This window comes from Apteryx mantelli, chromosome 1 (genome assembly GCF_036417845.1).
Source record: "Apteryx mantelli isolate bAptMan1 chromosome 1, bAptMan1.hap1, whole genome shotgun sequence".
Taxonomy (NCBI): Eukaryota; Metazoa; Chordata; class Aves; order Apterygiformes; family Apterygidae; genus Apteryx; species Apteryx mantelli.
Window position 1 is genome coordinate 172,203,885 of NC_089978.1, and position 24,056 is coordinate 172,227,940.

A 24,056-nucleotide genomic window follows, 5' to 3' on the forward strand; every position below is an offset into this window, starting at 1 on the left:
AGCTAAATGACTAATGATTTATTTGGTTTTGAAGTGTCTGGTGAAAAATGAAGCTTAATGGTGAAAGAAAAAATAATGTAAGTTACATAACATCTCACATACAGAATTTATAATGCTCTGTTTTATATGGAATAAATTGCTCTTCAATAGTTATATACATAGATATAATCAGGATGATTATATTTGGTATCCAATGTGCACTATGCATATATTCAGGAGATTAGAACTTTCTTACCAGAACTTACTTTCACAGAAGATCCTTCTTTTGGTCAATATATTCCACTATTTAATTAAAAGAAACCCAGCCAGGTTTCAATTCAATTATCTGTTTTTCAAAAAGTATGTTTTTTAACCTTCAAAACCACAAAAATTATCCTTGTTTTAGGCCAAAATATCATCTTTTTGAATCACAAAAAATAATCCTATTTTTTTCAAACAGCATCTTGTTTGAATACTAATATTTCAAATGGTGGAATTTACTTAGCCAAACACCCTTACATAAGTAATAATATTAAACAAAGTCCCTGTGATGTTAAAGAAGTCTTTCTGTCAGGAACTCAGCTGGACAGATACCTACAGAGACCCTTTTCCACTCCAACATTATGGGAAGCACAGTCTCTGTCTCTGACAAGATAAAATAAGAAGGGTTGGTAACAAATACCAGGTTGTAAGCAGCACGGGGGCTTTGAGGGTAGGCCATATTCAGCGCAGTATATAGCTATAGTTGGGGAGGAAGGGGCTGCTGGGGGCTGCTTATCCCTGGAGCTGCTACAGCTTCGCATGGTTGAGGGTTGTCCTGGGCTGTGGAGGCTGTATCTCTTTCAGCCCACACAGTCCTTTTCAAGGAAAGAGAGGGATGGGTAAGGGAGAAGAAGATGAGTCATTTTGTATAAATAGCTGGTCCCAAGGAGGCAACCTGTGACAGAGGAGAAGGGTGAAAGGCAAAGAGAACAGCCAGGATTAGGTCAAAAGAAACTCTCAGTGAAAGCAGGGAGAGGAGCACAGAGACAAAGAGTGAGCCTGGAGGTGAATGATGCAGGGTTTCTATGAATTTGGTAGAGTCCAGGAAAGGAGTAAGTGTGCTTAGGAATAGTGTGGTGGTTGTGTTCGGGTGCAAGGGCATTGTATGCATACTTACACAGCACAGTATTGAATGTCTTTATGCTGATGCCAGAAATCTGTCACATTTGTCCATCTCAGAATTGCTGCCAATTTTCTGAGTGCAGCGTGTCCAAATGATTATTACATGAGACTGCAGTTAGAACCGTGCAAAATGAATTGCATGAGAGTCATGCTCGCAGCTGATGTTTGGGCTAAGAAAAGGGGAAAGAGATGTTAGTCTTACATGTGACAGTTTTGATCAGTCTTTTCAGGAAAAAAAAAAAAAAAGAAGCTTTGTACTTGGCCATAAATATGTTTTGATGAGGAGGGAGCAACATCAATTTCCACTTGTTGGGATTGTTTTGCAAGCAAGCTTTGACAACATGATCTCTCCTTACAGGAAGAAGAATATAAGAAATTCCAGCATTACTTTTGAAAGGTTATGTCATCATGCCACTACATTGCACCATCAAGGTGTTGCAAAGAATGCTTTACAATGCAGAGTCTTACCCAAACCTGAAAAGGCTTGGGAGTGACATTATCTTTACTGTACACATGACATCATCTTAAAAAGTAAAATTATGCTTGGAAAACTTAAGATGATGGAAAGCTGGGAAGAGTTGCTATAAATTTAATTTCAGCAATGACAATGGTTCAAATAAGAAGAAATGTATTACCATTCCAGTCCTCTTTGCCAGTTCTACCTATAAGTCTGTTCTCTTTTATTTCAAAAGAGGCAAATCACCACATCAATCAGAGTGGACAAATTTCACACCAGGGCAACATCAGAAAGTGGTGTGCAGAGCAGCTGGTATTGCTATTTGGGCTGCTTGCTGGGGCTGCAAAGATCATGCTCCAGGCTGGACTGCAGGTGCTGGTGACTGTGGCCAGAGGAAGGAGCTGCCAGTAACTGCTGGCAGCCAGCGCTGGTGTCAGACTTATGTGAAGTATGAGTTAAACAATGTCACTGCTGAATACAAAATTCCCACAGTTCTTTCTTGCTTTAAGGAGATGAGCACTGCAGGTGTGGGGACAGGGACAAAAGTAGCCAGTATTTCCTTGCCTCTTTTTCTCCATGCTAATCAACCATGCTAATGGTGCACTGGCTAATCCTTCTGGCTTCTGAATTTAAAAAAAAAGAAAACAGAAGATGCTTCTCTTGCGAGTAACTAATGAATTACCCCTTTTAGTGCATAGCATGCATGACTGCATTGTTAAAAACAGTCTTAATCACTCACTGAGAAAAATAGTAGCTATCATTTCTCCCTTTTAGTGGTGTTGTTAACTGTAAGCCTCAGCAATTCTGACTCACAGCCTGTTTGCTGCGGCAGGCCCAGAATGGCTACAATAGACTTTTAGCTAGTTATAGGATCCCTCTAGTTTGTATTCCTTGTGTCTTCCTAGTATGCCTATAATTAGGAAAAAAATATATACTTCTTGGTGTTGTACCTTTCTAGGGTTCACTGGTCTGCAGATGGGTTTGGACTGAACTTCACACCAAAGTTCAAAGAAGAGAAGCATTTTCAGTGGGCAACTGACTTCAACCAGAGAACAGGGCAAAACAATTCCTATTTCCTGGGCTGGAGGAAACCTACTCTCCATTTCTCCTTTAAAAATGCGCTGAGACCTGTGGACCATCCTTGAGTTCTCCAGCAGTGTTGGACAAGCTACACATACAGCAGTTCATCGTGCTTTACAGGCACGGGAATCTGCCAACAGGACAGCTGAGTAAGGAGAACAATGCAATGAGAGTAAATAGCATATTTTAAAAGTTTTGACGACTTTCTGGAAAGAGGGTGAATGGATCTGAGATGAAAAATAAATTCTATCTTTGACTAGGAATTGCCAAAGGCGGAACAAACAAAGTGAATGGATAAAAAGTTTCAAAATATCTGTAGTTGTTTCAAATTTATACAGATGTATTGATAGAAGTAATTGTGTATTAACTGCATTAAAAATACTAGACTGAAAGATTGTTATCAAGGTTCAATGGTTTCAAATGTTGGAAAGTGCCAGATTTAAGACAGCCCACACCACCTTAAATCAGCCCTTTTTTTGTATGTTTACATATGATGAAAGTTTAATATAGCTGAATTACGTTATTACATCCAAGTTATTTGGTTGGATCAGGATCTCAACTTGTTAATTATTCCACAAATAGATAGGGAGCTATGAGCCCTCCATGGAAGATGGGTAAGGACAGTTCCACTAATGAGTGGAAGTGTATTTGTCATTATCAATTCTTTCTGTTATTGCCCCTAAATATCCCTTTTTTCAGTCTGTGAGGAGACCTTCACCATATGCTCCTCCAGTTCTGACACTGTGTGACATATTGCTGTTCAGCAGGCCCCCACTGTCCCACTACTGTCTTCCTTAGCTGCTAGAAAATGGAGGTAGCTTCTGCCTAGAGCAGACCCTTAGGAAGCAGTAGGAAGTGGGGAAAAAAGGCAGTCCGTGAACTAACTATTGCTTGTGTAACTGAAAGCGCTTGTGTGTTATAAGACTTCATTATGTTTGAATGTAGCTGGGAACAAAGGTGATGTAAAACAACGTTGACGTGCTGAGTGGTCGGTGTGGGGAGAGTAAACCTGTTTGCCAGGAGATGTCTGAATGCTGGATGTGATATGTCCTAACCGATGCTGTCTGCTAAGCTGAGGTTGGTAACATGACATCTCAGTGAGTTTTTGAATTCCATTCAACCAAGCTGATATTTTGTAATGGAGTGCAACGCATAATATCCTCAGTCTGTTGAAGTCCACAGTCCCTTTGTCTTCAAAGGGACCAAGTTCACTCACAGTGCCTAACGGCCTTTTCTTCCTTCAGCAGGCCTTTTGGGCAGCTCCAGCTCTGTTCTCCAGGGAGAAGGGACAGGAAAGGCTCCTTCTGAGATTGTTTCAAGGTAGGATCCACTTGCACACTGCCCAGAGGCAGTAAGTATTTTCTTCTGCTGCTGTAAAACAGCAGCAATAAAAATATATGTGGTCTAATCGTTAAATGCAAATTGCTAAGGTCAGTGGGGATAAACAGAAAAAAATATTTTCAGATAAATGGAATGATAAAACATATCAGATGCTTCAAAAAGGCACTGGTAGTCATCACATGGGATCTGCCCTTTGAGCTATGCTGGTAAAAGTGGAAGGGTGAGGATGGCCGAGAGATTCTGTGCTTTGACAGGGACTCCTAGAACACATTTGCTCCATCTGTAAGTCGAATGATCATATTTTCTTTCCCTAGTATTGGATGATTGGCTTTTTGTCTCTTGGGCTGCCCTTGCTAGCAAAAGTATTGCAGTCAGCTATAGGTCTTCGAAATATACTTTGGTATATGGAAAGAAAATGGGATTTTTTCTGTGATGGAGTCTCACTCACACAATGGGTTGCTTGATGGATGTGGTCACTTGATGGAGGCATACTGCCAAGTGGGGACAGCCCCAGGGGTCTATTTTTTCTTCAGCTCAGCTCATAGAGCCAGAGATAACCACTATGGAGGAAACACATGTTCCCGGTGGTATCACAAAGAAAGAAAAGAGGGGACATATTTGGGAGGAAGACTGTGCTAACAATCCTAGCAAATCTGCATTTGGTGGGTACAAGTGAGGAATCAGTGAGAGCAGAGATAAAGAAGAAGTCTTGCTGGAGGGATATCTCTGGAGCAAAGCACAGTAGTCCCAGACACCAGCCTCGGTTGACTCTGGATCATCAGAGGTTTTTCAAGCTCTGTGTTACTGGCCTTTGGATGTGGAGGAGTGTAACTAGTGGAGCTGCAAATTGCAGCCGTCCTCTGCACTAAAGGGTCAGCAAGAAATACCAAATAGTAACTGCACAAAGCTCTAGCTTTTTACATAGTTTTCTCTTGGTAGGAAATGATCCAGCCTTTAGCAAATAAAAATGGACTGGCCTGTTATATGCATCTGTAAATGTTTTGGCTCTGAAGAGACAGTTATAGTAGCCAGCACTTGTTCTCTGTAAGTAGGGTAGAGGACATGAGGAAACCAACATCTTTATAACAAGGTTCAATTTGATATTTGCATTCCTGACTCTAACCTCAGTTTAAAATCTCTTTAAAGCACTTAAAATATATTCCAAGTTAGTAGTTTCTGCTCAAATCTGAGAGTACATTTTAATGTTTGCTTTTTGTTGCATTCATAAGAACAGTAATTAAACATCAACAGGTCCTTTATAAACACAAGACTCCTGGATCACTTCAATGGATTGCTTAGTACAACTGATTGCCCACCGCTTCACAAAAACCCTTTCTGTTTTAGGGCCCTTCCTTGCAAACTCCCCATGAAACTGAGATGAGCCCATATCTAGTATCCTGATATTTAGGATATAGGATTCTGACTCCTACCAGTGTCCAGCCAGATTTAAACTTAAGATCCTATGTATGTCTATAGGCAGGCATGGGTTTTCTTGGAAGACCTCAGAGCTGGGCTCTTGCATTGTGCACCCAGTGGAATCGCCCGAGTTCCCACACTCAGCCGGCTCCACTGCTGTAGCCTCATGTGCCCTGTGATAAGTACACACTATCCACCTTCCCATGTGAACAGAGCATCAGGCTCTGTTCCTGCTTAAGTGACCCTGATCCTTAATGGGAATCAAAAGTCAGGATGACCAGAAAAGCCCTGTCCAGTCATGAATCATTTGTAATGGATCGTCTCTTTCCTTAGCGTAGATTGGAATATTGATTTCAAGGATTCCTTCAGGTCAGCAATAAAACTCCCTCTGTCTGCAAGGGACCCAAGAGTCCACCCTTCAATATCTGATGCTTATCTTTCTTTAAATGCAATTTCTTTGAATGCTTTCAAATGAAATGCTGAATGCCTGATGGCTTCCTTCTCTGCCTTGGGCCAGGCTATGAAATAGATGTTCTGTAGAGATTGGCCATTGACATCATGTTGTTGAGCAGCTGCGATATGATGTAGCAGTAGATGACCCTTACCTCCATCCTAAAACTGACAGTTTTAACCTTACATTTTTGCAATTACACTGTCAGAGTATGTGATTACAGTATACAGGCTTAAAAGGAAGGATTTTTATGCAAATCAGAATTGTCCATGAAATTTCAAACTGCTTGAAATTTCTACCAAAAAAGGCTTCATTAGTCTTTGTGCGAAATCTCTATATTTGATCAAAAACTTCTAATATAATAAAATCTGCCAGCTTCCAACTGTACACCTAATGGTCCATTTGTATCTCATCCAAATCACCTGGCAAAGTCATCAAGATATTTTGGTGCACTAAAAACATATTCTGGCCAAGTAGTAAAAACACCAGTGAGACATTTTGCAGGTTGGATGGTTTTAATTGGTTTTCTGTAGTCTTTAATCTTAAAAAGATATTTTCTTTTGATGATGCATTTTCTTGCTTATTTGGTTTGTAAACTTTTTGAGGCATGGACTGCCTCATACTATAGACTTCTACAATATATAAATCAAGTTTTGGAAGAGCCATTTCAGTATCATTACAATGCCAAACAGTAAATAAGGAGTGAACACTTACTTTCTGTGCATGTGTATCACTGGCATTCATGAAAGAGATATCAGGAACCATCTTTTTCTCTTTCATTGCTCTTTCTTTTGCAGCAAAAATCTACCAAATAAAGGACAGGTATAGAAGCCAGGCTTTGGGTCCATGGGTTGGTAAATCTGGCTTGAGGGTATTTATCAGTGGATCAGAAAAGTTACCAGAATAAACACTAAAAAATGCAGGATTGGTGCAAATTCATTCCTCTTAATGAAACATGTTAACGTTGTTGTAAAGCAATAACTTTCTTCTGGCCAGCTTTATAATGAATTTGATGAGTATTTTTCCTTCAACCAACTTACAGACAACTGAAAGTATTAAACTACAAAAATGCTATGTCTCATATTTTTGCTAATTCAGAAGAAAAAGAAGTACAGTGGTACACTCGCATTTGATGTAGGTTAAATTTGTATTGTCACTTTTCCCAGTAATGCAAGTAGCTGGCATGAATGAAAGGGAAAGTCTCAGTAGCTGAAGGGGTGATTCTTATGAAATATGTAGCATTCAATCATCCCACGGGAAGTGCATTTGTTATTTTTTTCCCTTTATTGATTCACAGTGCCTATTTGCCATAGGCTTTGGCATACACATTTTATTGTTCATTTATAAATTAGAATTTGTCTGTGGGACAATAAGTTTTAGTGTTTTATGAAATTATAAATCTTACTTGCTCTGTACTTATCTGGCCAGGAAAGGAAGGTTATGGATGAAGGGTCCCATTCTTCCTTATCCTTTCAGTGTGAGCATTTTAACTTTGAAAAAAAGTGCTAACTGGGAGAGTTTTTTAATCCTTCTTTGCTCAGTTCCCATGATTCTTTCTCATGTCTAAATCATCACTACAATTGCTACATAGACAGGTTTGGCTAGTATTGCAAGAAAAGCAAGGGCTGGTCAGCAGAGCATTTAACAGTGTAATATTGTACAGCTTCAAATTTGCATTTTGGATCCTGAATTTAGTAAATTTCTAACATTCAAATACAAATATGGAAGATTTTGAGATGTTAAATTTATAACAATAGATACCAATAAGCATGATGTGATTACTATAAAGCTGCAGAAGTATTTATTAACTGTTTAAAAAAAGCTTGACAACCTGCCTTTGCAGTTAAAATTTGTCCTCTTTATTTAGCAGCCTCTATTCTGACCACTGAAAAATATAATTGAATTGCTGATGCAACACATAAACACAGTGACTCCCAACAAAGCCAACATTTATTGTGTCTGCTCACATACAAAGCCATGAACAAATAATGCATTAATATTCAGCGAGAGTGAGGACACTGTTTGAATCAGCATAGTATGGACCTTCATATATTTAGAAAGAGCTTGCTATTACATTTGGTTAGGTATGTGTTTGAAAACGACCACAGACCTTCAGCTTTTTTGCAATTATTCAGAAGGGTGATTTATCAAAAACAATGCCCATGGTTCTATTATCACTAAATCTTCATACGTTATATTGAAAATTTATCTTATGTGTCGCCTGTAACTCAGAGAGTCCTTATAAGACTAATTTAAACCATCAGTAGTACTGGCATCCCCTGCAGTCTGCATAAGTATGGGTTCACATGCTTATTTCTTTTGGAATTATAAGCATTTTGTTGAAAAATCTTTGAATAGCCTCAAAAATGCCTAAAATGATGGAGATCAATAAAAGTCTTATAAGACCTAATGCAAGATAAGTTATGTACAATATTTAAGCAAATACTGAAGTGAGCAGTTAAGAAACACCCCCAAAGCATATGTACTTTAAACTACTTGTGTTTTATTCTGCAGTGGAATTCTCCAATACCTTTTATTTTTTCCATTTACACATTTTCTGTGCCATTTACTTGAAAGTGCCTAGGAGACTGCCCAGCAAGAGCTAACATACCTTTGAAGTAACGGGATTAGAATGATGATGGTATCACCGCAGCTCTTCCAGGTGGAATTTGAAAGTGTTTGTTTTGTGGCAGGCTTTCAACTTTATGTAGAATAATTTCTTAGCTGAAGCATCTGGCAAAGGGTGCTTGCATGACTCAGCAGCAGATCTTCTCCATCTCAGATTTTGGTTTTATTAATATCAGGCTTTTTTTTTACATGAACTCATACATATTTATCATTCAAGCTCTCCTGAGTGCTCTGGTTACAGTGCATATTTCTCTCTCTAGTTACTCCAGCAAAGCTACATGGCACAGTCCACACAGCGATTCATTCTTGGGGGAAAAAAAAAAAATCATTCACTGGAGGAATTCTTTGTTGCAGATAGAGAGAATTCTATTATTTCTGTCTTGAATGGGGTACCTGGAGGGAGCTGTGCAAATCCTACAATGTTCAGACCCTGTAACACTAGATAGAAGTCATGACTTGAGCTTTTGAATTTGCTATTAATGCTAGCCATGCAGTCTTTGTTAGCACACACACTTGTTATTCATGCAAGTAACATTACTGACTTGAGAGGAGTTTCCTGCAGAAGAGGAGCTGGCCTCTGGTCGCTCACTGTTACTGTTGTCATCATAGTCTCAGCCTGGTTCAAAAGTAGCTGAGAAAACACCTTCACTGTAACACACGTTCACCCTAACACATGTTCGCCCTAATAGACACAGGCTAAAGTACTGATTCTCTGGCTGACTCTTTCAGTACCTCAAGAGAAAAGTTGAAGAGCTGTTATTTTTCTCTGTACTGAGAAATGAATGGGTCAGGAAAGATTGATGAGTAGTCCAAACACAGACCATAACCACACTGCAGGTTTTGCCTAACTCCTTAGGAAAGCAGAAGTGACCCTTTCTTGTGTCTTTCAACTACTTCTCCTCCCCTCCCCACCACATACCTTTGAACTCATTGGCCAGTTTAAGTCTATACTGAAAGAGGCATAGATTTCTCAAAGGTCATTATATATCTACATGTTCTGGCAAAACTGATTATTGGGTAGAGGAGAAAGACCCCCATTTATGCTACTGGAAAGATCAGCAGAAAGTTAGTGTACAGAAGATCCTGTACAGATCTGGACTGACCACAGCGCATACGGTCTCCTGCATAGTGGGGGCCCTAAGTGACCTTAGAGATATGGAAGATGGTGTTAATGGAACGGAGAAGGCAGGGAAGTTGTGGTATATATCTAGACTTCATTTGTTCCATTGCTCATAAATGATTTGGTTATTTCCAGCTAACTGATTACCAATAATTTTACATTAATAATAATATTTGCCTCTTCTAGAATGCTCTTCATCTGCAAATTTCAAATTCTTTATTCTCACAATACCCAATCAGATAAAGAGGTACCAGTATCTCCATTTTACAGGTGGGGAGAGCTGCACAAAGAGTACTTGCTTTAGGCCACAGAGGAGATTTATGGCTGAGTACAAAATTATATCCAGTCTCCAAAGTCCTAGACTAGTGCTCAAGCCACAGGATAATCACAGTTTTGCTAATACCAGTTTAAACACACCCTAAATGTTTCTTCCAGGTTATACACATTTGTGGTTTCCCCTAACCAGAGCTGAGAGGAAGCCATGTGGTAAATAATGAAACAATGAGAGTTCAGACTGGGCCATCAGACTCTTTTGAAGGTGACATTATATATGCTGTCATTTTAATACTTAAAATGAATTAGCCATTGTCCACTTTAAAATGTATTCCTATATGAAGGAACGTTACCGAGCTTACTAGCTCAGTAATAAATACAAATTTCCGTAGCTTGAAAACTCTGAGAAGCCTTTTAATTGTTCTTAATTCATACTTCTCCTGTGGCTATTGTTTAGCAGGTGTGCCCCATAGAAAGGGAGAAGTGGCAGGTGGGGAGGGACCAGCAGCCGCCTTCCTTAGCACTGGTGGTCCATATATGCCCATTACATGGTGCTGACCCATCTGTGTTCCTGAGCAGCTCTGCCTTCAGTTTGGAAATATATTTGTGCCTGAATTTGTACTTCATAAAGCTTGTAAATTTTGTCATGAGTCTTTCTGACTTTGTGTCTTTGTAAGTCTACAAAGATTGAAACGAAACCTGGAATTTCTGTGGTTTCCAATCTTTTCCACCTTTTTGGACTATTCACCTTTGTGTGTCACTTTTAAAGCTACTTTTTGTTGATGTACTCTGAATCTCACTGATATCATATCGCAATCCCCTAGCATTTATTTCTCTATGGCATTACTCTCACCAAGAACTTCTCTTTTCTGAAGCGCTTTCTGCCATTGGCCTCTTCAAGCTTATTGGTGCTGCCTGAAAGAATTGCAAGATTCAGTTGTAGTTTCTCAGCAAAATGAAGAAAACGTGAAATCAGACTGTACTCTGCATAATGTTTGCAAATATATTTTTTGAGAGACAAGAGAATTGAGAGCTGAAATGTTCCTCTTCAAAGTTGTTTTTCCTTCCTAAATTCTCATTTGTCCAGCCACATTCTTAAATGAGAATTCCCCAAGCATTTTGATGAAATGTCGCTTTGATTAGGGACACACAATTCCCTAATTTTCTGTGGAATACCTGCTCCTAAGCCACTCAGGGAAATCTGAAAATCCAGCTATATGTTTTCTTTTTTTTCCAGCAATGTCATAACTTACTTCATACTACTTACCTATGGGTTACAGTTTTGCACTTACTAAAGCTTGCTTCTTTTTCTAATCACAAATTTATTACCTCTTTATTTGGCAAGGGATCTCATGAGTGTGGCAAACCACTCCATTATGATGATCTATCATTTTAGAGTCCAGACTCTAGATGGCAGGTTTTCTAAGTCATTGAGGACTGAACTGGAGATGATGGCCAAAAACTATATTGACTCACTGTCTGCCATTTCATAAACATACACAGTAGTTGTTGTATAAAGATCATAAAGAATTTCCAAGATCTAAAAATTTGCTGTGCTTATCTTGTGTGAAGCATTTTGAGATCAAAGTCTTCTTTTGATCAGTAATTTCCATATAGTAAGATGTATCATTTCTTGTTTTTTTTCTTTTTCATATTTAAATTGTGTGTAGAATCCAGTTTTCTCCAGTACCTCAAACATGGGTCTGTTGCAGGAACTTGCATGAAGGAGAGAAAAGGGAGGTTATGGCAAGTTTTAATCTTTGAAAACAGGTGGTTGGCAAGTTCTTAATACCCCTAATCTTTAATCTTATCTTATTATCACTCTGTCTGTTCTATAGTTTGGGATGTGGATTTTTAGCATGATATTACTTTTATCTGCTAGTCATTATGGTTTTTAACACACAAATCCTTTAAACAAACTGCTTTCTCTGTTTAACTGAGATTTATGGAGTTTAACTTACAAATAGACAGCCTCAGAAAAAGACATGGGTAAATTTGAAAGCCACTTGCTGAAAATATGTAAGCAGCATACAGTAACAGTCAAAAATGTACTGATATACAAAGAAAAAGCTAGCAAAAAAAAAAATCTGGGGGTTTCTGATGCCTTTTACAAATAGAAAACTGAAAAGCAATATCTTAAAAAATGGAATACTTTAGTGAAGCTCATCGTGAGCCCAAGGAACTTGTGGCAAAGAGATTTGGAGGCCAGGAACTCAATGAGATTAAAAACAATCATCCATACAAACAGTGATAACATGTAGGAGAGTAGCCCAGAATCTTTGCAAGTTTATAGGTCACAAGCCTGAGTGAGCACATGTGCTGTCATATCACACGAGTTTCCCTGTCATTTTGTGCTAAGTGATGGTGGTTCCTTGTGGCTCTCTGTGATGGCAGAAGGTTGCATGGGCACTGTTTCCTATAAGACACGGGCCAGGAATCATTGCTTTTTTGGACTATATGCATAGATGTTAAAAAAAAAAAATAGCCAGTATACCTGTTGGAAGGTCTGAAAGGCGTTGCGTGATATACTGGTGTATGCTGGGCCATTCTGAATACCAGTTATACAGTCAAAAGAAAGATTTCACATGTCTACTGAAATAAAGGCATGTTAGTCCCTGTAGCTAATCGTATGCAAGAAGTTCATGTAGTTCAGACTTTGAGCCTTTGACTTTGGTTTAGGCGTGAAGTACCCATTTCCAGCTGGAATGCCTGGGAAAATCTTTGCCGTGATTCTGGTCTGAGACTCCTACTGACACCGTTGGACTCCATAGAAAGGCACCTTTACCTTCCTGTCACCAAACCCCTCACAGAGTTTATGAGGCTGGATAAAATGAAGATTTACAAAGTCCCATGCCCCTGGACATAAACCATATCCCAGCAGCCTGAGATTTCAGTATTTGTGCTGCACTAGCACAGCATGTGATATGGATTCATAGACATTACCATATACATAATAATTAAAACCAAGCAATTCTATGGGTCATGAGACTGATGAAATTCGTTTCTTCCAGATCTCCATCACAAGGGTCAATTCTCATGTGCATTCTTTGGTGTTTAAAAGAGGCTGAGACCACACTACAGCCTTTCCTCTACAAGGGCAAATTAATAGGGTCTCTCTCCTCTTCCTGGCCAACTATTTAAGAAATTTGTAGGAACTTAGTATCTTTGAGCATTATCTGGCTTTGTCATATTTGATTGAAATTGGCCAATGGATTCAGAGATTACTGAGGGAATGACAGGTGGACAGGCGGACAGGCAGACAATGCATACGCTCACACAACCATCCACAGAAGTAAAGGATCACACATTTCCTTGCAAAACTAGTCCAAGAAAGTCCTTCTCTGAGGTCAGATTATTTCACCAGTGTCCTCAAGTTTCTGAGCACTCAAAAATGGCGAATTTGGGAGATTATGTGTTGCAAATATGGGCTGCTTATGCTATCTGGTATGTCAAATTCAGTGCTCCAGCAGTTCATCTTCTAGGCTACCAATTGCTCTTGTTGAACTACCTAGTAAAGGGTATGAGCTATTAAAATTTGCAGTCATTTAGATTAGATTTAGAGTAAATGTCTACAGCTTGCCCAGATAGCCAAGTAACTGTCTTTTATTGTATTCTAGGACAAAAAAAAATCATTAACAGTATTAAAAATGCTTAATGATATGTTGCGTCTCGTCAGCAGAACTCAAACCTCTGAAAACAGGGAAATAATTCCTCACACAGTCTTCATCTCTGCTACGCATTGGCATGCCGGTAAGTGTACACAGTCTCACGCTGCTGTTGTACGGTGCTGAGCAGGAGCACCCAGACACACTGTCCTGTGGCCAAGCACTTAATCTTTTCCACAGAAAGAACACACCTGCTAGACCGTACTTCCCTTTCACTCATATTTACAATTCCTTTCAAGCTTGGATGTGCACAGAGCTGTGCATGAATAATTCTTTTCCTGTTGTTAATCCCATGTGCAGAATTCGGAAACAAACCTAATTACTGCCACAGGGTACACCACATTTTAAAGCTATTTCATAGAGTGAGCACAGAAATGAAAATAATCCAGAGGATGTGACCTAAAAAGTTACTACTCATTGGCTGAAGCTATTACTGTGCATATGCTCTTAACCCACCCCAGTTGTGGAGTAGATGACTAGCATAAAACATGCTGGGATTTGTAGCTGGAGTAATCTGAGTACAAACACATAATGTTACTGTGCCTCAACTAATAAGCAGAAAGTTTTAAGCTGCTGAATCCTTCTTGTCATGTGCTTGTACTTCATGCTAAGTCTGTGGACTTTAGAGTGCTAAGAAATGTCAACCTTTAAGTGGAAAAATGCTTTCAATCTTTACAGCGCAACTGGCACTCTACTATAGTATTTGTTGTACTCAGCACACTTAGCCATTGAACAGGTTTATTATTTACCTAAGGCTCTTTGCCTTGCATTCAGCACATAAAAGTTGTAGCTTTAGAAAAGGGTTTTATGTTGACTTACACGTCCCAGAGTCCACTGGTATTCTAGCAGCTCTCCTGCCAGAAGTCCCATATAGGTTTTTGTCCCAGCGCCAGTAAATATAGACTCTTTCTTGGCAGAACTGTTCTTTTGTGGCTATCTTTTGTTTGAAGGGGTGTGTGTGTGTGCATGTGTGCTGGGGGGACCAGGTGAGTCGCAAACTGGGGCCAGTCTTACAGAGAGTCTGGAGCAGCAGAACTGCCAGTTCTGGCAGTACCTAGCTATGGAGAAATATAAATGAGATTTATCTTGTATAATTGTGGGAAAAAAAGTTAAGAGCAAAATATTCTTTTCTGATATTTAAAAACATATCTGATGGCTATTTCGCAGGATAGCCTCTCCTGTTCCGGGCCCCCGGGCAGCTCTCCATGCAGAATTCAGCTTCCAGGCGGTGTCGCTCCATTAGTTACCCAGTCAAGCAAGCTTTAACGGGAGCACGGGCCGCATCGCAGCCGTGCCACCATACTGCCGCCCGCAGCGGCCTCTTCCCCGGCGCCCGCTCCGCGCAGCTCCCGGAGCCCCGCAGCGCCGCCGGCCCCGGCGCGGCCCTCCCCGGGGCGGAGCGCGGCGCGGCGCTGCCCGGCCGCCCCCGCCCCGCGCCGCCCCGCGCCGCCCCCGCGGCCGTCACGGGGCGAGCGGGCGGCGCCGCGCCGCGCTGCGCTGCGGCGGCGCCCCGCGCCTTCCCCTCGGCGTGGCCGCGGCTGTCGGCCCGCCGCCGCCACCATGTTCAGGAGGATTCTGCAGCGGGTAAGCGAGCCGCGGCGGCGGCGGCGCGGGGAGGCGCCTCCGCTTCCTGGTGCCGGCCGGCCGCGGGGACAGGGCCCCTCCGGCGCCGCACCGCACCGCGCCGCGGGGAGGGAGGAGCCGCCCGGCCCGGCCTGGCCCGGCCCGGCCCGGCCCGCGGCGGGGCAGCGGCAGTGCGCGGCGGCCCCGGGGCGGAGCGGGGCGGGAGGCCGTGTGGGCCCGCGGCCCGGCCGCGCCTGCGGGGCGGCCCCGGCGGCCCTGGGCTCGGCAGCGCGGCGGGCCCGAGGCCTGCGGGCCGGGCCGGGCCGGGCCGGGTAACGGCCCGCGCGTCCGGCTCTGGGCCGCGCGACGCCTTCCCCGAAGGGCGGTTTAACCTGTGAAAAAACACTTATTTTATTTTATTTTATTGTTATTTTATAATTATTTTATTATCTTTTTTTTTTATTTTCCCCGTGCTGGTCTTTGGCCAGGCCGTGCTGCTGCGGGAGGTGTTTGCGCTTGGGAGAGGTGCGAGGCAGAGCCCGCGGCTGCCCTGCGCCCCACCGTCTGCGTGCCTCGCCTCGCTCCCTGACGCCAGCCCAGAGCCCGGCCACCATGGAGCAGCCGGCTCCTTTATTTTAGGAACTGGCTTTTCCAGATGCTCCAGCTAGTTTAAAAAGCCGAGGTGTGACATCGGCTTACGAAACCCTTCCCGCCTCCCCAAATCCCTGTTTCTCTATGCGGCAATGTCGGTGGTGTTGCAGTGAGCTTCTGGTTCGGGCGAGCACCAGCCGGGTTGCCTTCCCGGGAGATGCTAGTGGCGCACAGGTGTCGGTGGAGGGGAGCCCCAGGCACGCGGTGCGGTGCGACCTCCCGGTGCGGGCAGGGCTGCTCGGAGCACAGAGGAAGGCCTTCATCCCCCGTGCTCAGCTGGAGGGTGAGCAGAAAAGAGTTGAGTCACTCAGTTGGTTGAAAGGCAGTGCTCTAGTTCCTGCCTTGCAAGAGAGCAGTGTCAGTGCCACGCAGAGCGCACTCACAGATAAATGGGGCAAACAGCTGACTTTGGTATTTTATTTGACATTTGTTTCGAAACATGTTGTCTACATAGCACTTCTGTGAAAGGGTGCTGAAGTATTTCTAATGCTGGCACGCTCTCCTTATCTGCCATAAATGGAAGAGTTGCTACAATAATGAGAGTATATTGTTTTTCTTTAGAGGGACAGGAAGTATACAAATATGAACACTGCTAGCTTTTTTTGTTGTGGAACAACTAAATACACCATGTTTCCAGTTGTTTTGCAGTCACAGATCCTAGACAGATAAAGTATGTCCTTGATGTATTTACAAGTCAGCGTCTACAGGGGAAAACTTCCTTCCTGAAATTGATGGGAAGACATTAACAAGCAGGGAAATTTTCTCAGTACTGATCTAATTAAATACTGTCAACATTTAACTGGGTGTTTATTGATACTGAGAAATAACAGGCCTTCAAGGAAAGCTTATATGAGGCAGGAAAATGCTTATGGACCAGCACCAAAGGAAATTTGGCCCTAAATATAAATTAGCTAAACATTTTCTATAAAAATGTTACCTCAATGTAAAAGTTTTCACATACTAGAAACAGCCATCTGAAAACATTGAACAATTTAAACAAATAACTATTCCCCAGGGGTGCTTGAAACTTAAAGTTACAGAGTTGCAGCAGAGCTAATTGCTGGCAAAGGTGAAGCAGATTTCTTAGTGCTCAAGTAGAGGGAAACAACAAATAATAGGGAAAGGGCAAGATTCCTAAAGCTTTTAGGTATCTGTCTTCTAATTGGTGCAAATAACTATTTTTAAAAATCCATCTCTTATAAAAGCCTAATGCCCCCTTAAGAGAAGTAGTGATTGTATGAACAAACTCATACATACCTTTTCCCCTTACAATCTGCACTTGACAAACTATGGAAAAGACTTCCGATGTGCTTTGGTGTTAAAAGTGACCTGTAGCTTCCTATCTAATTTGTGGGAATACATGCAAAGAGTGTAAGTGGTAAAATCTTTCATATCTCTGAAGCAATAATTTCAAAGCCTAGGAACCTCCTCTTGCTGTTTTTGTGTGTGTCATTAACACAACTGGTATATAATACATGCGAAAAAATACCTTGCTGTCACCGAGACGTATGTTCTTATGTATATATTTGGTTAATCTTTCATTGTGAGCATTATTTGATTATATGTAATGTCTTCCTTTCTAGCCCGATGGCTAGTCACTACTGATGACATAACTTGAATCCAGAAAGTATGTAACAAAAGGGAAATCTTTATTACATTCCACTTCCTATAACTTGGAGAGCAAGCCATCAAGCTAGAAAGGAGGAGTATGAAAGCAATAAAGATAGTTTGATATTTAGATCACACTCTTATTCTTGAAGTTTTAAAACATCAGATGTTTCTTAATACTCTTCCTACTCACTAATGACCTTTTTATTTCATCCACAGTTGTAGTTTTTGTTTTGAAAAGTGTCTTCTCTGTGGCTTTGTATGGCCTATTGTCAAAATAGAAAACATTATATACCTGTTACTGCTGAACATTGCTCATTTAGTTTTTGAAGTCAGTGTCTCCATGCCATCTTCAACTAGAACCTCATTTTAGGCCCTTTCTCTACAAGCTTTTTCTAAGCTCTACTTATGTTTTTGATGTAACATCTCAAAGATCCATGCGTATGTTTGCACCATAGAAATCTCTTGTTCAGGCTCTTGTCACTTTTCAGTTTTATGGATTGTTCTTTATCTGCTCTAGGAAAAGGTAGTCTTTCCCAAAGTAGATCTGTAAGGAATGTCTTGGAGAGACAGCTTTCCTATCCAGGTATTTTGATTTTTATCAGCATTACATATATGCATTCTTAGAGAGCTGTCCATTCTTTCTTGCATCAAACTTGTAAGGCCCTTTGTGGCTTAAATTCCCCCTCTCAGCTGTTCATTTACTAGCAGGACAGTGACTGTTGCCTCTGGTCTGTTAAAGCAGCCTCCTTTGCCCACTTCTTAAATATGCAAGATAGCAAAACTTGGAAAAAAATAGCATTTTTATGTATGAAGGAGGCACATTTCAGTCACTGGAAGACTAATTACGTTGATCTTCTGAGCCTTCCTCTCATCTCTCATATTTTGTAGACATCACAATGAAAGACATATCGGTTGGGCCAGCATGACTACCGTTTGAGCTAGTTTTTGTCTTAATTCTTTGCGTTTAACAGCCTATCTGTAACTATTAGCTCTTGTGCTGTATTTAGATGGTAAGACCCTATTGTTCTGTGTTTTTTAACAATATTTCATATAGTTGGTTGCTGGATGAGAATTGGTTTTTGCAGGTAGTTCTGTAGCTTGGATAGTACGGTAGCCTTTTCTCTTACTCCCAGCTCAGAAACTGAGATAAAAATATTTGCTCATCTGGGCCATATTGCATCTTGTAACTTGCCTTTTTTTTTCCTTTCACCTTTATAATTGCAGGGCTTGCTAGATAGCATATTTATTTGGGTGGATGTTGAACCTCAGGTCAGCATTTATGCTGTCCCTGTAGGGTCAAAGGAAGTAGATGTGACTCTTCATGGCTACAGGAGCAGCTTGTGTGGAACTGGTTGCATTATGTAAAAGAAAGATTTTATCCCCTTGAAGTCAAGAGTCATTTCATTTTAGGAGTCATAAAATAGCCATCACACTTCTAAAGAAATAAATAACATTTCTGTTCTGTATCACGCTGTACTGTTTCTGGCATACATGTTAATTACTTTAAGTGACAGTGTTGTCTGGTATAATTAATTCGGTTTAAAATGTTTTGGGAGCTTAGAATCTTATACTGAGGCCTTGAAAATATGTTGTGTATGAAACGTTGACTTGAAGCGTGAAATATTTTTTATCTAAACTGAAAACTGGTTCTCTTCTCAGAAAGTTTCAGAAGCTGAAGAGGAAAGTTATTTTGAATACATCTGGACTATAAAGTCTCTAAAGAATGCACGGGAGCGAAAGAGAAGGATGAAAAATGCACTGAAAGGTGTTTGATAGCAAGGGCTTTGGCTTTTTTATCTTTTTGTTCTTGCATCTTGTTTGTTGCTTAGGAGCTTAGTATGTTTGCACAATAGTACCTTTATGTAGTATTAAAATCTCTGCTGGGAAAACAAATCTATATTTGTAACACAAATTCTCAAGGTTTACTTATTTTTCAAAGGTTTAGTATATTCTGATTTTAAAACTGCTGAAAACTGTATTATAAATGGACCGAGTGTAGCTATAGATAGATAAACGACTATGCAAAAATGACACTGTAGAGGTCCATATTTATACTCTCCCATTTCACTGTATTAGCTCAACTCATTCATTATATAATTTTCTATTCCTTTTCAGAAAACAGCTGCAGTCGTTGTCTTGCTTTTTGTTGTTAATGATGTTTCTTTATTATTTTAGCTTACAGTTTTGACAGCACACAAAGAAGAACGCTGTGAAGTTTAGCATATTATTTCTACAACTGTAGTGCTAATAGAAATGTATGCTTTTCAGCAAAGTAAACACATTTAAGTCAGACACCTAGGAAACTGATACACTGGGTGAGATACTAATTTTTCATAATCAGTCTTCCAACACCAGGTATGCCTTTAGGTTTCAAATGTTAATTTTGTAAAAATACGTTTATAGAAGCCTGTGTGAAAAGTGACTTTTCACATGTGATTCATAAGTCTACTCCCCAGTATAGTCCAGGTGTTTATTCAGCAGAGAATAACTAAAGCAACTGAAAATGAAAAGCACCATTCCTAATCTTTCTGTAGTTCACAAAATCTGGGCCGCATTCATTGTTGTTTGATGTGTTATGATTATGATTTTTATAGAACATGGTATAACAGTGGTCTAGGAACCTAGCTTAAAAATGCATTCAAAAAAAAATAAAAAAAAGACATCCCCAACTTCCTATTTGACTGGTGAAGGATATTTGTATTACAGTACAGCTTTAAAAGATAAGTAAACTGCATTTGTAATTTCAGTCTCTATAACACACTTCAGAATTTGTATTAATTTTTTCTTGATAGTTTGTGCTGCTTTGGATATGGATGTTATGGTGTGTTTCTCCTGATCTTGAAAGGTACTTAATGACCTCTCTTCTTCCCACCGTTCTTCCCTCTGCCTGTCACCCAACAGAAAATGCCACCTCCTTAGTAAGCTTTCTATATCTAGCTTGGAACTGTGCTTTCTGTTTTAAAGTGAGCACATTGTTTTTGAAAGGTTAAAAAGACTTACCAGGTACTGTTTAATAATTCCTGTCTTGTATTTGCATATTACACATAATAAGACATGCCATGCAGTGCATTTTAGTGTGATTATAGCATGTCTGAAATGTTTCGTAAAGAAAATACTTTAATCAGCCGCATAGTAATAACACTGTGCATTAATGTAACACCTTTCATCCTGAAGGTTGTAATAATCTACAATTTATAGTGCTAAAACTAGCACAACTTAATATGCAAATCTCATTGTGAAATGCAGTCAACTCGGGTGAAATGTGATAGCTGGTTAACAATGCACAGTAGTGTATATAAGAAGTTAAAGTGAAGAAAATACTATTGCTCTTTGTTAATTGTCATGGAAAATACTTGGCTTTGGGATGAAATGATTCACTATACTGAAAACATACTCTTGGGTTTTATGAAAGTGGAGGTATATCTACCATCCATTTTTCTTCCTGCCTGTCTAAACAGACTGCTGGACTACCTTTTTTTGTCATTGCCTAGGCTATCAGTTTTTATTCAGTTTCTCCCTTCTGCTCTTGCATCATTCTGTTCCAAGGCTAAATACATGAAGGAGCATTCTTCAATTTTTGGAACTGAGAAATGGTACTAAAGGCTTCCCTTTGTTGTACAGGATTAAGGAAGTGCACATCCATTAATCCTGACACATTCTTCATTTAAGAAGAATTCCATTTCTACTTGTGGACTGTAGATACTGGGACAGATAGGGGCCCAGATTCTGAGGTTTTCCAGAACATAACTGTCTCCATAGCTAAATGCCATTCTAAAGCCTTTTCATCATGCTCAGACTTTAGAAGTCTTTTTAAAAATTCCCTTCAATAAGAAATTGATTCTTACATCTTAAAATTTCAGCTTCTTTATTGGAGAAAGCTTTGATATCTGACTTCTAGCTGTTCCCTTGTGTAGACATATGTATATATATCTTCTTTGGATTCTTTGTTCTTGCACAAAATGGATTCACAAATAGGCCTAATCCCTGGGCAGTATGACCATAATTTATGGATTGCATGAAAAGGTACTTTTGAACTATATAAACTGAAGAAAGCTATTTGTAACATTAGATGCAGGGTTCTAACTTCTTATTGGTTCTGTCTTATTGGGAAGCATGGCTACACCTCACAGATTTGAATATGGTTCTTCCTACTGGCTATTCATGCAATCCATGTCTTCATTGATGAAGTTACCAAACTTGCATTTCGGATGCTCTTCCATTATGTGTTCCTGCAGGTTAACATGTAAGAGATTACAGAATCGTTCAGGCTAGTCCAACCTCCTGCTCAAAGTGGGATCAGCTATGAGGTCAGACCAGGTTGCTCAGGGCTTCATCCAGTTGGTTCTTGAAACCTTCAAGGATGGAGACTGCACAGCCTATCTGGGTGACCTGCTCCACTGCTTGGCTGTCCTCATGGGGGAAAAAGCTTTTCGTTGCATCAAGTAGAAACCTCTCTTGTTTCAATTTCTGTTGTCTCTCGTCCTCCCACCGTGCACTGCTTTGAAGAGCCTGGCTCTCTCTCCTTGATACTCTCCTTGTAGGCCCAGGGGGTTTGCTGTTAGATCCCTCCAAAGCAATCTCTGCTCTAGGCTGAACCAGCCCTGGTCCCTCAGTTTCTCAGGGCTCACAGGGCAGGTACCTCAGCCCCTGACCATGTTGGTGGCCCTTTGCTGAACTTACTCCATTTTATCAGTCTTTCCTGTACCGGGGGTGGGGGGGCAGGCAAAACTAACCACAGTATCTAGATGTGGTCTCATGAGTGCTGAGTGGGTGGGGAAGGTAACTTCCCATGATCTCCTGGCTCTGCTCCTGTTAGTACAGCCCAAGTTGCTGTTTTTTTTCCTTGCTGCCAGGGCACAATGCTGGCTCACATTTGGCTTGGTGTCAAACATGACCCCCAGGTCCTTCTTGGCAAAACTGTTCCACAGCCAGTCAGTCCCCCACCTCTCCAGTTACAAGGGTTTCTTCCTTCCCAGGTGCAGGGCTTTGTCTTTGTCCTTGTTGAATTTCATAAAGTTTCTGTTGGTCCATTTCTCCAGCCTGTCAAGGTCCCTCTGCATGGCAGCCCTGCCCTTGAGCATGTCAACTGTTTCCCCCAATTTGGCGTCATCTGTAAACTTCAGGAGTGGGCGCTTTGTCTTCCCCTCCAGGTCATTGATAAAGACACTAAACAGAAGAGTCCCAGGATAGACGCTGTGGTACCTCACTTGTCACTGGTATCCAGATAGAGTAAAACCCATTAACCACTACCCACTAAGCCCAACCATCTAAACAGTTCTTTTACCCATCTAATTGTTTATCCATCCAGACCATAACACCCTAAGTTGGATACAAGAATCATAGAAGCCAATCGAAAGCCTTGCTAAATTCAGGGTAAATGACACCCACTGCTCTCCCCTCATCTACAAATCCAGTCATTTTGTCATGGGAGGCAATCAGGTTGGTCAGGTGTGCTCTCCTGTTGGTAAATCCATGCTGTCACCTCCTCCTTCATGTACCCAGAAACATATTCCAAAAGGACTCACTCCATGATTTCCCCAGGGACTGAAGTAAGGCTGAACAGCCTCTAGTTTCCTGGATCATCCTTTTGGCCTTGTCTGAAGACATGTATAACATTTGCCTTTCTCCAGTTATTGGGGACCACCCAGATCTCCACAACTTTTCAAAGGTAGTAGAGAGCAGCCATGCAGTGACATTGACCAGCTCTCTCGGCACCCTTGCATGTAGTCCATCTGGTCCAGTGAGCTAACCTGTAGATGTCTGGAGGAGGCAATGAAAGATAACTTAACCAAGAAACTGTAGAGAGTAAGAAGTACTAATGCCTTCACACCTGACATGCTTTGCTTGTACATCAAATTCTTTACTTGCACCTTTTTAGCCTCTTATAATATTAACTTGGAGAGCTTGTGTCATCTTGCCTATTGCTTCTGTGTGTTGTCTAGAAGGAAGCTAAATTGTGTTCATACTTTCTTTAGAAACATGAAAAAGACAAAATTTAAACAACTAAAATAAAAAGATACAGGAATAGGAAAACCACCACATGCTGATCACTCAAGTGATGACCCCAGGGAAGGCTTGGGTTAAGAAAAGATTTTTCCCATCTCATACTTACTGTTGCCAACCCTTGATAGCTTGCTTCTCTCACCCCTACTTATCACCCTTTGGTTAGTCTTTGAAGCCTTTTTAAAATTGAACCATATCTCACTGGGAATTCACAGAATCAGAGAATGGTTGAGGTTGGAAGGGACCTCTGGAGATCATCTAAGTCCAACCCCCCTGCTCAAGAAGGGTCACCTAGAGCACGTTGCACAGGATCGTGTCCAGGTGGGTTTTGAATATCTCCAGAGAAGGAGACTCCACAACCTCTCTGGGCAACCTCTTCCAGTGCTCTGTCACCCTCACAGTAAAGAAGTTTTTCCTCAATTAAGTCCCTAATTGGTAAACCTGACCTTTTTATTACATATTTTTTTGATATTGATTAATAATAAAAGGCTGTAATCTTCATGGAAGTTGGAAATAGAAAGCTCTTTACAAAACACAACAGGAAAATATAGTTTGAAAATATGGAAAAGCTTGCATGTTGCAGATGTTTTATAAAAGGCTATATACTTGTCTGAAAAAAAAATATTCATGGAAGAAAATTTTAAAACAAATAAG

At 40.8% G+C, this 24,056-nt stretch overlaps 1 protein-coding gene and 1 long non-coding RNA gene across 3 annotated transcripts in view; both read left to right on the forward strand.

The window, feature by feature from the left end:
- Window positions 1–3,042, forward strand: part of LOC106488485 (uncharacterized) — a 28,015-nt gene extending 24,973 nt beyond the window's left edge. Inside the window, exon 3 of the long non-coding RNA XR_001293191.2 lies at window positions 2,559–3,042. This is a non-coding gene — a long non-coding RNA (uncharacterized lncRNA). The remainder of the gene's footprint in view (window positions 1–2,558) is intronic.
- A 12,038-nt stretch (window positions 3,043–15,080) lies between these two features.
- Window positions 15,081–24,056, forward strand: part of EEA1 (early endosome antigen 1) — a 78,657-nt gene continuing 69,681 nt past the window's right edge. For both annotated transcript variants that reach the window (XM_067312625.1, XM_067312635.1), the window contains exon 1: window positions 15,081–15,158. In XM_067312625.1, the coding sequence (XP_067168726.1) occupies window positions 15,135–15,158 (24 nt within the window). In that variant the 5' untranslated portion in view covers window positions 15,081–15,134. The remainder of the gene's footprint in view (window positions 15,159–24,056) is intronic.